The 17,008-nt window shown below is 34.6% G+C and overlaps 1 protein-coding gene across 1 annotated transcript; it reads left to right on the top strand.

The window, feature by feature from the left end:
* Nucleotides 1-1,458: 1,458 nt before the first annotated feature.
* LOC131928322 (solute carrier family 2, facilitated glucose transporter member 1) lies at nt 1,459-15,157 on the top strand (the record flags this gene model as incomplete). The annotated part of the gene is given in 12 exon segments (XM_059284324.1): nt 1,459-1,569; nt 2,035-2,159; nt 3,131-3,301; nt 3,648-3,772; nt 4,305-4,445; nt 5,051-5,188; nt 6,707-6,894; nt 8,051-8,161; nt 8,370-8,489; nt 8,802-8,877; nt 9,314-9,441; nt 11,213-15,157. Coding segments are annotated over 12 exon segments (1,641 nt in total), but the record flags the coding sequence as incomplete, so codon positions are not given.
* Nucleotides 15,158-17,008: the final 1,851 nt, after the last annotated feature.

The following is a 17,008-nucleotide window of genomic DNA, read 5'->3' as shown; positions in this document are numbered from 1 at the left end:
GTGGGGGGGGGGGGGGTCGGACTTAAGTGACTTAAGGGTGCCGTCACACTTTTGTATTTGCATTTTTTAAAAGTAATGATCCAAGTTTAAAACGGTATTTTAAAGATATATTCAATTAAAATTTGAATTGAACATTTTTTTAATGGATCTGTGAATCTAGTGTTAACCCAGCTCAATCATTTTAGAAATAAATTTTCGTTTAAATTAAAGTAAAGGCTTGAATTTAAGACTGAAATATCGTCAAAATGAAGCGAGACGTCTTGTATAAACAGTGTTTCTTCCAGACTTTTTTCTCCTGGGGGCACTTGAAATCTTCGGGGGGGGGGGGGGGGGCGAGTGCCCCCCCCCCCCCCCCCCCCCCCCCCCAAGGAGAGATGCCTGGAAGAAACTCTGTGTATAAACGACCCCGTGTAGGCCTTTGTTAAATATTTTTAGAACCTCTCACACGCGTGTAGCCTTTAATGATTCCTCTCAAAATATTTACGGCCCAAGCTTGAGGTCATTAAAATAAATTAACGAACTACGCCAAGACACACCAATCGCATGATGACGAGCGTATTGGCTCTAACTTGGGAACTTTCCATGCCCTCAATTCAACAACACATTTTCTCTTTCTAATCCGCAAACTCGTAAACGAAAATTTTCACGAACTAGCTGAATAGCTTTACACACAGTTTGTATCGTATAAAGCTTTTCTTTTCTCGTTAACGATAATACAATCCCTAAAAAACTTGTTTACGGTTTTGTAAATCTAGGTTTTTAGGGTAGGGGAGGTGACTGTAGACCTTTGATTTCTAGGTTGCTTACTGACGTAATTAACGGTTTCTCAACAGTAACACACTAAGGCTAACGGTCACATTACAACACGACAGTACTAGATCTATACCTTTTTTGTTACATATATATTTTTTTCGTCACACACATAGCCCACCTGTAAAAAAAAAACTGCGTAAGCAATCAATTTTTTTAATTGATTTAAGTTCAGGAAGTGCGTTGGCATTTTTTATTTCTTGAAAAAAATGTTTAGGAATGCTAATCAATATTTTTGCAATGTACTTAGGCCTAATGGCCTAATTTAAGAAAGAATATTACATTTTTTGTACGGTTATTTAATTTGTCACAGTTGATTTTGTTCATAGAAAAGCTAGATATTTTTTTGGTCGGTTTGTTCGCCTTATAGTATGTTCAGCCGGCTTTTTTTTTATGACGGCCTATTGTCCGTGTCGGCCTTTTGTCAATGTCGGCTGTTTGGATGCCGGTATTTTGGGTGCCAACCTTAAAGCCAGTGTCGGCTTTTGGTCCATTTAGGGCCTTTTATCCGGGTTCCGGATCCCAATTTTGTAACAAATTTTGAAACAAATATCCTCCACCAAAGCAATACCACGTCATTTATGGACAACGCCTTGATCTATGCATAACAAATCAATATTCCGTTAAAATAATTTTTTTTTTCTTCAGGAAAACGAAGGAAGGGTAACTCTGGTATTATTGTTGAGTGTCACCATCTCATGTCTCGGCAATTCTTTCCTCTATGGCTACCAGATTGGTGTTGTCAACCAACCAGCCAACGTAAGTCACATTCAAAACATCTCATTTTTTGTTTTGTTACATCTGTTTATTGTTTTTAGTTATCTCAATTTATTCACTTTAATTCTTTATTTAATACAAAAAATAATTAAGAAAATTACTATAGAAATCAATCTATGTACTCACAAATGTACTGTCACTTTAATTATTCCTTATTAATATTATTAATTATTATTCCTTTACTTTAATTAATTCTTTATTTAATAAAAAAAATAATTAGGAAAAATAATTTTGGAATCAATGTACCATGTTACTTTAATTATTTTTTTTATTATTTTTCCTTTACTTTAATTACTTATTTATATTTAATAAAAATAATAATTAGGAAAATCAATCTATGTTACCTAATTAAATGAAATATATTATTAATTGATAATAAAAGCTTGTACATTTGGTACCTTGTAAATTAATAACCTACTGTATTTATAATTATTTTTTCAAAACCAGATCATTCAAGAGTTTTACAACAAAACATACTACGAAAGAAGAGGAGGTAACTGGGAAAATATGGAGAAATACAATGCTTACCTCCAGAACAGAACAGCTGTAAGAGCAGCACTGAACACCACAGGGTAAGTTGTGTAGTCAAGGATGTTTGGCTTTTATGGGGTAACTGGGTAGCAGACAAACTTTTCGATTTGCACCCCCTCAAGATTTCGATTTGCACCCCCTACCCCCACCCCATCAAACTTTTGGTTTGCATCCCCCACCCACCCCCGTCAAACTTTTGGTTTGCACCCCCCCCCTCCAGATTTTGATTTGCACCCCCCTCAAACTTTTGATTTGCACCCCCCCCCCCCCCCTCAAGATTTCGATTTGCAGCCCCCTCAAACTTTCGATTTGCACCCCCCTCAACCTTTCAATTTATTTTTCCAACCCATTTTGGCGCCCCCTAAGGTCCCACCCCCCCCCCCTCGCTACTCTACTGCTGGGTAGGGAAAAGCTGGGGAAGACTTTCACTTGGTAGACAGGTAAAACTGTACATAGGCTTTTGATTTAGTACTTTAAAATAAACCCACATGTTTGGCTATGGCATAGCAACAGTGATGCTATGATCACCAGCAAGATTTGTCTAAGTTATTTTCTTTTATTTATCTAACCAAACTCAGTTTATAACCCTAAACCTAGCTACAATACATTTATGTTATGATTTATAGTAAATCTTGTGTAAGATCTTGTATTAGAACATTAGAACCTTATTTTAGCATTTGCATACTTGAAACATAGAGCCTCCACCATTTCCAACCATTTCATCCGATCCCCGGCTATTAATTTTGCCAAAGACATCCCATACTAAAGCATTCATATTTCTTTATTTTAAATTCATTTTTGTAATCTTAGATTTTTCTCTATTATTTTTTAGTGTAGAATATTTATGATAAGTTTTTTTTTATTTGCTTGTAATTGACAATATTTATTTTCTATTAGTCTGGCTACTTTTATTTTATCTTTATCTGGCTTGTTTTATTTTGTTTTTCTGGTTAGTTGTATTTGATATTTATCTGGCTAGTTTCAATATTATTTTGATCTGGTTCCTACACAGAAATGACACAGACACAGATATCAAGCACCCAGCTGATTTTGGTGCTGATCTCAGCTTGTTGCTGGAGTCATGGGAGGTCAAAATATTGTGGTCCACAACTGTGGCCGCTTTTGTTCTCTTTGGCATGATTGGTGCATTTTGTTCTGCCAAAGTTGCAGACTTCTTTGGCCGGTGAGTTTACAGTTTAGAGTTAGACTAGTAGTTTAAGTTTAGTGAAGTTTAGTTAGTTTAGAGTTTAGGTTTAGAGTTACACCTTATTGAGATATTTATCTAGATCTAGATCTAAATCTAGAACTTCTATGAAAAATTTTGAACCAAAATAATATAATGAATAATGTCTATCACATTTTTAGCACCATTGTATTTCATGTCATTTAGTTACTTTAAACTTTAAACTCAATATATAGTAGTCTATACTATATATAGTATATATTAATATTATATATATTGTGATTTAATGAATCTACCAAATTTAAATTTCTTTATAAATAGACCTAATGTATGGATTTCTTTACAGCAAACGTGGTATGATCATCATCACTTTCCTAATGTTTATCGCAGCAGTTTTGGGAGGAATCACGTTGGTTGCTGTTTCCCCAGAGTGTCTCATATTATCTCGGGTCTTTGTGGGCATGCATTCTGGTAGGTCTTTGTTCACTTTTCCTTGATGTTGTCTCCACATGTTCTCATTCTGGTAGGTCCTTGTTCAGTTTTGTTGATGTCTCCACATGTTCTTATTCGGATAGGTCTTTGTACAGTTTTGCTTGATGTTGTCACCATATATTCTCATTCTTGAATTAGAAGTTTCAGTATAGTTCTTTGTTCTCTGTAAAAAAAAAATAATAATAAAGTTACCTTTTTGAAACTGGCATTCCATGAAGTAGAGTTCATTACTGTCTGACCTGGGCATATAAAGAAATAGTGTGGTTGGCAGTATGCCTTGCCACACATTCTTTCCTTAACATAAGCCATGCACACATAAGAGCTGGGTGGACTCAGGGATGTCATAAGAAATCACACCTTAAATCTGAACTCGAGATCCTCCAGATGTATTACTGCCTCAGACCAGAGATCCGAACTGGAGACTTCTGAGTTAGTATTCATACACTCTATCACACGACCATGATGTCTCATCCTCTGTATGTACAATAACAGATCATATTTCTTTCTATAGGTCTCAACATAACACTGTGTCCGCTGTATCTCGCTGAAATCTCTCCCAGGAAGATTCGAGGTGCTATAGGGACATGTCATCAACTTGCCATCACAATTGGCATCTTGGTATCACAGATTCTTGGTTTAGCTGAGCTATTAGGTAACATTTACTTATACATTTTTTACCTCTTAAGAAAAGCAATGCAGCAATTTAATAAAATGTATTTTTATCGACTGACTTGAATTTACCCAGTGACTATTTAGGTAAAATCTTATTTTTTTAAAAAGCTATCTCTTGCAACACCATACTATTAATATTAAAATGTTTATAGTGTAATAATTAGGCCATAAATTCTTTGCATAAAAAATCTATGAAATGAAAAGAATACTTCAAATCCCAAGTATTGAAAAATAAATATTTAACTGGTGGGAAACTAAGTTTAAATTTAAAAGAAACACTAGTCCTAGCTGATATACTTAGTTGTTTTACAAATCAGTATTTCACTAGTCTTGGCTAGTACCCACAGCACAATGTCCAATATTTCCTATTGATGTTGCTTGATTCAGTCCAACCTTTCACTTCAGCCAAACCATTGAAACAAAAAAATAGAATAGCTCTATAGACATAAAATATAAAGTATCTATATGATTTGTCAAATTTGCAGACTATTTTGGCTGGTAAATTTAAGTGTCCCAGACTTAGATTTTTGTAAAATATCTCAGCATAAAATTTTAAAACATTTTCAAATTTTTTTCTACCTCCAGGTACAAAAGATCTGTGGCCTCTACTGTTTGCTTTCAATGCCATCCCATCCCTCTTGTGTCTGGTTTTCTTGCCATTTTTCCCTGAGAGCCCCAGGTTTCTACTCATTAAGAAGCACCAAGATGAAGAAGCTAAGAGTGGTAAGTGCATTGTCATCTGTTACCATTTTTGGTCCTAAACAGTAAACAAAATTAATAGTACTATGACTGCAATAAGGTGGAAAGCCTAATCCTGGTAAATCCTCATGCTAAGTTTTTGAAATTTTTAAAATGATTCAGAAGTCAATTTATGCATTTGCTTAATTAAAAGTATGGACAGTATTGTTTTGTTTAATGATTTACAATTTAGGCTATGATTTAGATTATTTTTAATGACTAATTAGACTTTGAGTTAAGCTTCTAAAAGCAACATTGAAAGTTTTCAATTTATTCAGTAGTGGTAACAGTAGTATTAAACATAAAGAGAATATAGTACTTTTCAAATTAGAATTGCATAGTTGTTAAGGGTCAGTTGTAGTTTAGATTAAAATAGGCTAGAACCTAGGGGAGGGGTGTGTGTGAGTTGAGTTAACCCCGGGATGTTTAGGTATCGTTATCTCAAGGTCAAGTGCGGGTGTAAAATCTAGAGTGAACAATTTGTAGCGGCTGGGGTCGAGGGCTTGTTGGTAGCGGCTAGGGTCGAGGGCTTGTTGGTAGCGGCTAGGGTCGAGGGCTTGTTGGTAGCGGCTAGGGTCGAGGGCTTGTTGGTAGCGGCTAGTGTCGAGGGCTTGCTGGTAGCGGCTAGGGTCGAGGGCTTGTTGGTAGCGGCTAGTGTCGAGAGCTTGTTGGTTGCAGCTAGGGTCGAGGGCTTGTTGGTAGCGGCTAGGGTCGAGGGCTTGTTGGTAGCGGCTAGGGTCGAGGGCTTGTTGGTAGCGGCTGGGGTCGAGGGCTTGTTGGTAGCGGCTAGGGTCGAGGGCTTGTTGGTAGCGGCTGGGGTCGAGGGCTTGTTGGTAGCGGCTGGGGTCGAGGGCTTGTTGGTAGGGGCTGGGGTCGAGGGCTTGTTGGTAGCGGCTGGGGTCGAGGGCTTGTTGGTAGGGGCTGGGGTCGAGGGCTTGTTGGTAGCGGCTAGTGTCGAGGGCTTGTTGGTAGCGGCTAGTGTCGAGAGCTTGTTGGTTGCAGCTAGGGTCGAGGGCTTGTTGGTAGCGGCTGGGGTCGAGGGCTTGTTGGTAGCGGCTAGGGTCGAGGGCTTGTTGGTAGCGGCTGGGGTCGAGGGCTTGTTGGTAGCGGCTGGGGTCGAGGGCTTGTTGGTAGGGGCTGGGGTCGAGGGCTTGTTGGTAGCGGCTGGGGTCGAGGGCTTGTTGGTAGGGGCTGGGGTCGAGGGCTTGTTGGTAGCGGCTGGGGTCGAGGGCTTGTTGGTAGCGGCTGGGGTCGAGGGCTTGTTGGTAGCGGCTAGGGTCGAGGGCTTGTCGGTAGCGGCAGGGGTCGAGGGCTTGTTGGTAGCGGCTAGGGTAGAGGGCTTGTGATGTAATGATAAAGATGACAAGTTAAATAAAGGTTTGAACAGTTCCTTGAATCGTGTTTGGAGTTGAACGAAAGGACAATTGTAACAATATTATCAATTTGAATTAACTTTGTTCCCTGTATTCTTAATTTAAAAAAAAAAAATTTCTCCGTTGCCAGCTTTGATCAAGTTCCGAGGGACCGAGAATGTCTCTGACGAGCTGGAGGAAATGAGACTTGAGGCCAGTAAAACTGTCAGTGTCAAGAACTACACCCTCAAACAGCTGCTCACCACCCCCGAGCTCCGCATGCCTGTCATCATCGCCTGCATCCTGCAGATCACACAGCAGTGGTCCGGAATCAACGCTGTAAGTGCAGGGGGTTTGGAATAACTATATTATGGTGTTAACTTGTTAGAGTTTGGCTAGGTGTAAACTATTATTGACATACTAGAGATTGGGGCTATGGCTAATCTGTATTAGACTTTGGGGCTATGGCTAATCTGTATTAGACTTTGGGGCTAGGGCTAATCTTGTATTAGACTTTGGGGCTAAAGCTAATCTTGTATTAGACTTTGGGGCTAGAGCTAATCTTGTATTAGCTAATCTTGTATTAGCTAATCATGTATTGGCTAATTAGACCGTGAGGTTGGGAATCAACTTCTTTTCCTGTTCGTGCTCAAGACACATGGGGCAGATAAAGTAGAGTTCACCTGCTTCAAAGACCTAGGCATATTAAAGGATAGTGTGGTCAGCACTATGCCCAGCCACCTTTTTTCCCTAATATGAGAGGTACCCATCAGAGCTGGGTGGACTCAGGTACATTCTACTGACTTGATCCCAGATTTGAACTCGGGACTGTCTACTTAGGAGTCTAGCTCTATACCACTCGGCCACGGCATCCCATGGGCCTGGGAGTAATCTCATATTAAAATATTAGACTTTGCAGCAAGGGTTAATCTCTAATTACCTTATTAGGCTTTGTGGCTTGGGATAAATGCATTTCAAATCATTAGACTGTGAGGGGTCGGCGTGGTCGAGTTGGTAAAGCTCATGGTTGCTAAACCGTAAAGTCTCGAGTTCAAACCCTCGGGCAGATGATGCTCGTTAGCTGAGGACAGCCACTCTTCTAGGAGAGACAACTCCAAAATCAAACAACTGCTGCCTTGTAGCTTGTTCTTGGTTGGACAAAGGCTATGGAAGCAAATCCAAAAAGAAAAGCAGGCTGAAATTGGAGTCAATGGCCTCAATGGCGCATAACCAGTTGACACGTATCTTTAATTGTGGTGGAGGGGGATCCTTTCCAACACTAAAATTAAGAACGAAGAAGAAGATGAAGAAATTAGACTGTGTAGTAAGGGGCAACCTTATTATTAGACTGGTGCTATATTAACATGTTAGACCTTGGCGTTGTGGCTAATCTCTTTTATAATGAATTAGACTTTGGTATTAAAGATAACCTTATATTAGGCCTCGAGCCAACAGTTACATCAGTTATTGATTTGAATTATTTTTTCCATCACAGGTCATGTCCTACTCCTCTACCCTGTTTGCTCAAGTCAACATCCCAATGAGCACCATCCCATACATTGTCGTAGCTACAGGAACCATCAATGTGTTGTGTAGTATTGTTGCCGTAAGTATTTGGGAAAATGTATTTTAGCTCATTTACAAAAGCAATTTTTAACGCCTAAGAACGCATATTTAAAATATATGACATTTGATAATTAATTTTTACCTGTCAATAGCTCCCTAACATTTAAGTTATTTGACCTTTTTCGTCTTTGATCGTCACTGACATTTCTTGATTGGTCCTTAACTGAGCCATCTGTATTGATCCGCAGGTCCCATTGATGGAGAAAGCTGGGCGCCGTCCACTCCTGTTGTTCCCAACTATTGGAATGTTGGCTTCATTCATCGTCATGATGATTTTCTTGAATCTTGGCAAAAAACCTGAACTTGCTGTAAGTATTATCTAACAATAAAAAACCGTCAGGAGGGGGGGGGGGGGTGAGGGTCTTAATATTCCACCTGGAATTTTTGGACTTGAAATGTTTTTATTCTCTGAAAATCCTTATTGGAAATTTGGGAAGTACTAAAAAAATCTGGAATCCCACATTCTTATACTGGAATTGACAGAAAATTTGTTGGAAAAGTAATGTTGTATTCTAAATTCTCCTAGGTATATCATTATGATAGATCAAAATGTTCTGATCACCTGTAATGTGACCACTCATTATGAATTGTTTAATTAATAACTGAATACATTGTTTCAGGATCATCAAGCAGCATTTGCTTACATTTGCATTATAGTCATGCACACCTACATTGTAGGATTTGCACTGGGATTAGGTAAGTCATACTTTTTCTTGTAATAAGGATTTAGCAAAATGTTCATTTTAAATTCATTTGTGAGTATCATTATTTTTTACTAAAAAAAAAGAACATATGGGTATATTTCAGTTTTGTTTAAACATCCCGATACAGTTTAATTTAAAAATTAAAGTTGATCCTCGAAACATCTCTCATGAATGTAGAATTGTTTTGGACAGAAAGTAAATGTTCCAAATGGCATCGATTTGCAAATGTATAGATCAATAGCAGGTTTGCTTGATTGTTAATTTGCAAGGTGTTACTGCATTACTGGAGCTATTGGTTTGTTGCTGAGACTTTAGAGGCTTTATTGAAGAAAACAGAAGAGATAGCATTTTCAAAAAAAGTCTGTTAGATTATTATTGTATCATTTTTTGATGAAACAGCTTTATTAATGTTGTACAACTCTGATCAGGTCCAATTCCCTTCATTGTGGTGGGCGAGATCTTCCGTCAGGAGCCCAGAGCAGCTGCCATGAGCTTGTCACTAGCATTCAACTGGGTCTGCAACTTCATTCTGATGTTAACCTTCCCATTCCTTAAGGTTGGTTTTATTTAATTTTTAATTTAAAAATGTTAGTTATTCTTTTTCTATTATTATCTCCTGGTTGAAAGACCATAGAAGCATCTTTGTAAAGGTAACCTAATATAGAAAACTACTTGCAATAGTGGAGGTTAAAGTAAAGAACTTTGAATCTACTTTACTAGACATATCTTGAATGCTGTCTTCAAATCGTCTAATTTAATGTTGGGAATGCTATGGTGTGGCCTAGGGGTGCTAACCTTAATGTATCGAGTTTAAATTAAGTTCAAATCAGTAGACGTCCATGAGTCCACCCAGCTCTTATGGGTACCTAACTCATGTTAGGGAAATAAGACGGCTGGGCATAGTGCTGACCACACTATCTCTCTCTACAACTTCATCTGCTGTATGTGTCTTTGGCACAAACAGGAAAAGATGATGAAAACTGTTGGGGATGTGGTGAAAATGATGGCTGACTCCTAAAGTCTTGAGTTCATAATGCAGGCTGATTAGTTTTGTTTGCTCCAAAATCAAACATTTGCTATCTCCCTTGTAGTTTGTTCATAGGTGAACAAAGGCTAAGGAAGCAAATCCAGAATGAGAAACAGGCTTAAGTCGGAGTCACTATGCCATACAGTGCATAACATGTTGACAAATAAGACTTAATTATGTAGGAGGAAACACCTCAATATTATAATTATGAATAAAATAAACCGGGAGTGATCTCCCCTAAACTTTCTCGAATATTCTTATATAAAATAACAGGGGATGGGAACTCGGGCTATAGACATGATTTTTAATCCATTTTAAATACTTAAAGTTTTAAAAATAGAATAAAATCTGTAGACAAATTAATTGCACACCAAGTGAACGCCCAATAAAAAAGCGCATAATAGTGCGCAATATTATTAGTACTTTTAAAATTTACATTAGTTTTTTGAGAAATCGGAAGTAGCGTAAATTACTACTTCCAGTCAACGGAAATTACTCAAAATTTAACAGAAGGTAGAGAATTAGATCTTTTACTTACATGTGAAATTTCATTTATCTATCTGAAATAGTACTCAAGTTATAGGCTTTTGAAAAATTCAAAGTAGGAAAAGTACCACTTCCGGTTATCGAAAATCGCTCAAAAGTTGATACGGATCTACGATTTTGATATAATACTTATATGTGAAATTTCATCAACCTAGCTGTAACGGTACTCAAGTTATCGTGTTTACACACGGACACACACACAGACAGACACACACACACACAGACATACGGACAAGATTGCAAAATTATGTTTTTCCGTATCAGTGAGGTGTAAAACGTCGAGATCTGTAAAAATCTCGATTTTTTTTTTTTGCACGATTACAATACTTTCTCTATACTTCGTATATACGAGAAAGTAAAAAAGGAGATTTAAATATTATGTCAAGTGTATCTTGAAGGCTATATTTATATAGAATTTTCAAAAACAATTAATGTTGAAAATTTCTGAAAAATATCCTTATTGCCCATTCCATTCTGGCATTGAATAATTAAAGTACAGCACTATCTACTGGTATATTTAATTGGAGATTATAATAATGTGTTCATTATATTTTTATATTTTGTTTGTTGTATTTTGGAGGCTATGTTCAATGCGTCTAATTTATATTATTGTTTTTTCATATCTTGAAAGCTATATTCAACTTGTTTAATTTATATTTTGTTTTTCGTATCTTGAAAGCTATTTTCAAATTGTCAAGTTTGATGTTTTTGTGATATCTTTAATGCAATATTCAACTCATTTTCTCATCATTAGGACGGCCTTGAGGAGTTTGTTTACATCCTGTTTTCAATCATCCTCGCTCTGGCTATCGTTTTCATCTTCTTCTTCGTCCCCGAGACCAAAAACAAGACCTTCGACGAGGTGGCCAACTCCATCTCCCTGGGGGGCAGGGCCCAGGGCAAGGACAAGAAATACAGCGTCAACGATGAGAATGAGCCCATGAGTGTGAGCAAAGTATGATGTGAGCCCGTCTAGGACATTCATCTTCTCCAACAAGGTTGTGGGATATCTAAAGCTCGACGCGTTCGCAACGTCCACGCTGTTAGGAAGAAAAGCTCGCGCTTTGATGAAACTAAAGAACACAAGACCTCAACGTGGGATTGGATTTGTATATTTTTATTTAGGTACAGAATGTGGGATCATTTCTTTATAAACGTGGGATTATAAAACTGTGTGTGCGTGGCAACAGAAATGTGGTGTTGAAGTAACCCTTTGAGATTTTTTTTTTTTTTTTTTTTACTCCTGGAGAAAATTTTGTCCAGGAGCTGACTCAAGCTTGCTTGACAATCCTAAAGACTGCACACCCAAAGGGAGGCTACTCTGGTTATTATCTATTTTTAGTTTGAGCTAGCCAACAATGCTTTCCTGGATCTATCTGTACTTCTGTATGTCCTATATGTTATATAATGATTATTCCAAATATTTACTTTTTTTCAATAGGAATTTGTTTTTTTAAATGCATGATGTTAAAAAAGAAAAAAAAAAAATAGCATTAAATTTAGTTTTTCTTACTTGATGTTGTGCTTTGTAAATGTACAAAAAATGTTCATAAAATCTCTGCTGTAATGGTTACTGAATAAGTTTGGTGGTCTAGAACTTAGAAAATAAGTTGACCATCTTGGTTTGACAGTATTCACCAGTATTTATACTTTTTAAATTACCAAAAAAAATCATTTACAGCAGTGTATTTAAAAAAAAAATGATCATGTTTCTGTTGTAAGAGTCTATATTTAAAAAAAAAAAAACAATATTGAAGATGTAGAATTTTATTATACTACCCTAGCAAAGTGTGATTATTCTTACCTCATTTGATTCTCACCACTTTTTAACTTTTGATTTGGTGTTATAAAAAAATGTATTGTTTCTTAATATAAAAATGGATTGATTTTGTTCTGAATATAAAAAAAAAATAGTCTGTCATTCAGTCAGGGTTTATTTGATCTTATGCCACATATATTTACATGTAGAACCTCATTTTTATACATAGTTTTTCTCATAGTTTAATATCTACTGAAACTTTTTACACTGGGTAAAATAATGTTCCATCCTTGCATGAGTTTTTAAGTAGTCATTTTATTTATTCAGAAATCAGGAATCAACTAATCAGAATATGATTAAATTAAATAAATACTATGGTTTTTTTTCTTTTAATAATATTGAGCTAAATTTAACAAACAAACAAAATTCTTTAAATAAAAAATAATTTTTAAAAATAAAAATTTCTTTTTACTCACTCAGTATTTTTCATTTGTCAAAACATCAAATTTATTAAAATATACTTTCATTGTAAAAAGCCATGACCTAACATTATTTATTTTAAAACCTTTAACTTAGTCATTAAAGCATTTGTAAGTAAACAAATATAATATATCATAACTTTTTTTTATTAATAAAGTATAAATTTAGTTTTAATTTCAATAGTTGAGTTTTTATTTGTCTAGATTTTCAGAATTTTTAAAGTGAATATTTTAGTTAATTAATTGTGTGTTTGAAATTTTAATTGTGTGTACAAATTTAAAATTATTTAACTGCTGTTTTTATGGGTGTTTTAAAAATTAATTCCTAAATTTGTTTTGTTTTCATGAATTGCAGTGATTTTTAAACTTAACTGACAAATCTTCAAGAAAATCTAGCCTCAACTGATGTTTACATATGTATGTTATTGCAGAATAAATAATCATTGATCAGAAGTTAAAATGCAATTTAAAGAAAACAAAAACATTTCATAAGCATCCAATCTTTTATAGTTTCCTCACAAAGTGAGGAAAAATAGATATATGAAAAATTAATGAACATTCTTTTTCACAATTTTAGACAAGGATATGAATTTGATAAGAATTTTCATAAACAATTGATTTTGAAAATTTCAGAAAAATTATTCTTTACTGCCCTTTCTTATCTTACAATGGCATTGAATAATTAAATTACAGCACTATCTATTGGTATATTTAATTGGAGATTATAATAATGTGTTCATTATTTATTTTGGTCAGTTAAATAATAGCCATTGCCACTTTTTAGTCTTTTAAGACAGAGAAGTAAACTTAACACTTCATGTGCTTCCAATAATGACATTGTTAGCCATTTTTTTAACTGCCATTTAAAGGAATATTGTGAGTAATTTTAATTCATTGAATTAGTAAAATACAATATGTGTTTTTAATCAGAGAAGCATGTTAAATATCATCTAGTTACTGAGATATACCCTCCTTGTGAACTTTTTTTTATGTCTCTTAAATGTGTTTGACAAGTTGTCCCACCATTGTATACTTTCATGCGATGTAAATTTGTCAATATATTAGAAAATGAAATATTATTTATAAAATTATATTTTTCTAGAAAGAACTTAATAAACACTTTTGTTTTAAATCTGTAGTTGATTTTACAATCAAACCTCATACCATCTTTGTTATTAGGATTAAACTTATGAATATGATTTTTTTTAAAATGTTCATTATTATTTTTTTTAAAAACTTAGTCAATTGCATCTTTGTGATAACCTCAGGATTTCTTAATTTTTTTTTGGTGTTGAGTGATTGGTTTGTTCTCTGAGCCAGAATTTTTTAATTGCACACGTTTTCAAAACTGACATCTTATTGGTTTTAAACGTTTGATGAAATGAAATATAAAATAGCATAAAAATCTGAAAAAAAATAACATTTTAAAAAAAAAAGTAAGCTCTGGAAATAGTCCTCAAAATGATTTAACATGATCCATTTAAAAACTGTAGTGCGTAAGAAAAATAGTTAATAGAAAATGATTCAGTTTATAAATAAAATAAAATTATTATAATTATAACTGGTGCTTTAGACAAGATATTATACAAGTTGTAGAAACTAGCGATAACAATATAACACCTCAAGCAACAATAACAATAGTTAATGCATCAACATAAGGTCTTCATCAGAATAATACAGTATAGAATTTTTCTTCTATACTCAGATATAATTGAAGATTATTTAGCAGTTTAATGCTATTTGATTGAATACTGTGACAAAGTCTAGTATTTTATGATGTATTTCAGTTAAAATATTCATTCCCCTAGTAATACTAGTGTTTTGTAGAAAATGTAAATAAACTTTGTTTTTGTTGTTTGTTTTTACATTGTTTGTTTACTTGCTACTCGTCATTACATGTAAGCACCTTCAGTTGATGATACTGTGGTTAGGTTTCCAGAACAGGATCTAGTTTATAATTTTGAAGTCGACTTGTGTGGAAAGATTTATTTTCGAAACTCCAAAAAAATAAGTTTTAATAATTAACGATACTTAGATATTATACATAAATTAATGTGTTATGTAACTAATTTTTTTGTGTGGATAATGCTGGGTGTATAAAGATAAAATTAAATCACAAATTATTTTTTTTCTTTGTATTTTTTAAGTTTTTAATTCTTTACACAAACTGGAGTTAAATAATTATCTCAAGAACCATCCAAACAAAGGGACATAATCGTTTTTCTGCTCTGTTACTTCAAACTTGCTATATTTAAATGTTAACTGTAATTTTTCAATATTTGTTTTGTTAAATGTATAAAAAATAATATTTGTTCCGTTAATCTCTTGCCAGCTATAGGCCTACTCCATAGACAGTGTGCTTCACCTGTTTAAAAAGTGTGAATAGCTAGAGAATGTTTCTTTTTCTCTGTTTTATTTTCATAGTTAACTTTGTTCATCATTCATTGTGTCTGTGTTGAATGCAGCAAATATATAATTCATGATACATTAATACCAATTAACATTTATGATAGATTTGGTTTGACACATCAAAATAATAACAGAAAGGTAATTTTCCAATGAGATAATTACTGGCAGATTATTAAAAACAAGACAAGATTCAAATAAAATCAGGCTATTGACTATAATAGTATAACTAAAGATAAAAATCTTTGTAGGTCTTGTTTTATAAACTCTAATTTTAATGATAAATAATCTTGCAACTACAATGCAATCAACTTTGTTCTCCTGTTCTCACAAGTATTTATTGAGCACAATATTTTTTAGCTATATTTAAATTAGCATTAGTTAAAATTAACAATGTCTTAGAAACATTGTATGACTAAAACAAACACTTCAATTTCTATGAATCAAACTGATTCAGTTATTCAATTTTTACTTATGTTTTTTTAATAAACAGGACCTAGCATTCTCATTAATGGTATCTTAATAAATTCCTTGACACAACAATAAACACATGACTGCGCATTACATAGATGCCAGGAGCTTGGCTAAAGGCTATTGGGTTGTTCTGTATGTAAATATAGCATTCTGAGCATTAGTTTATTATATTTATTCAGACCAATGATACCTTAAATATGAGTATGAGATCTTTATTAAAATTTGAATGACATCAATGAGATGTGTTTCAGTATATATTTATATATATATATATATATATATATATATATATATATATATATATATATATATATATATATATATATATATATATATATATATATATATATATATACACATACATATGTTTATACATATATGTATACAAAGTGTAACATTTTGCAGTGTCTGTTTTGCGTAGCAATATTTTTCTGTAGAGCTAGTCAATTAGGAAATTGTAAAAATAAAAGATAATTCATTGTATGTATATTTTATCAACTTATTGCCCATCTATACATACTGTTACTGTGAGCTTTGTGAAGTACTTGTGCTTTAGACATCATGCTTATAGGTACTACTGAAATAAAACAGGGACAAATACTGTGAGACTTTGTTTTGTAAAAAAAAATATATGCGTGTTTTGTATTGTGGATTGTCGCGTGACTACTGAGTCATGAATTTGGATCCCGTAAGGTCGAGTCGGTAAAGCTCATGGTTGCTAAACCGAAAAGTCTCGAGTTCGAACCCTTGGGTAGATGGGGGCAGCCACTCTTCTAGGAGAAACAACTCCAAAATTAAACAACTGCTGCCTTGTAGTTTGTTCTTGGTTGGACAAAGGCTATGGAAGCAAATCCAAAAAGAAAAGCAGGCTGAAATCGGAGTCAATGGCGCGTAACCAGTTGACACGTATCCTTAATTGTGATGGAGGAGTGGTCGAGTCGGCAAAAGCTCATGGTTGATAAATTCGAAAAAAAAAAAAAATCTCGAGTTCAAACCCTCTGGTAGATAAGGCTCGATCCCTCCCAACTCTGAAAAAAAATAAGAACGAAGAAGAAGGATCCCGTAGGGCGTCTTTAAGTCTATCCAACTGAAAGTAACCTGGACGGCTGGGCATAGTACTGACCACACTATCTCTTCATATGCCGAGGTCACAGAAACAAGTGTACTCTTCTTCACTTGCCCTATAGACCATCAGGTTTGAAAAGGGAACTTTATTTTATTTTATTTTTTCTGTCTTAACTACCGAGCTCCATCTGCCCGGGTGTGCGAACTAGGGACTTAACGGTTTAGCAACCATTATTCTACAACCTTAACACCCCCCCCCCCCCCAAGCGCTACCCCTATCCCCTAGCTGCTAATTAGTTGTGTTTTTTTTTTTTTGAAATATTAATTACATCAATTAAAATGCTTGCAAATTTTTCATTACCTTAAC

This window comes from Physella acuta, unplaced genomic scaffold (assembly GCF_028476545.2).
Source record: "Physella acuta isolate Inbredline_101_S28 unplaced genomic scaffold, ASM2847654v3 ptg001482l, whole genome shotgun sequence".
Taxonomy (NCBI): domain Eukaryota; kingdom Metazoa; phylum Mollusca; class Gastropoda; family Physidae; genus Physella; species Physella acuta.
The sequence above is the reverse complement of the archived record's forward strand: the minus strand, read 5'-3'. Positions and strand labels throughout refer to the sequence as shown.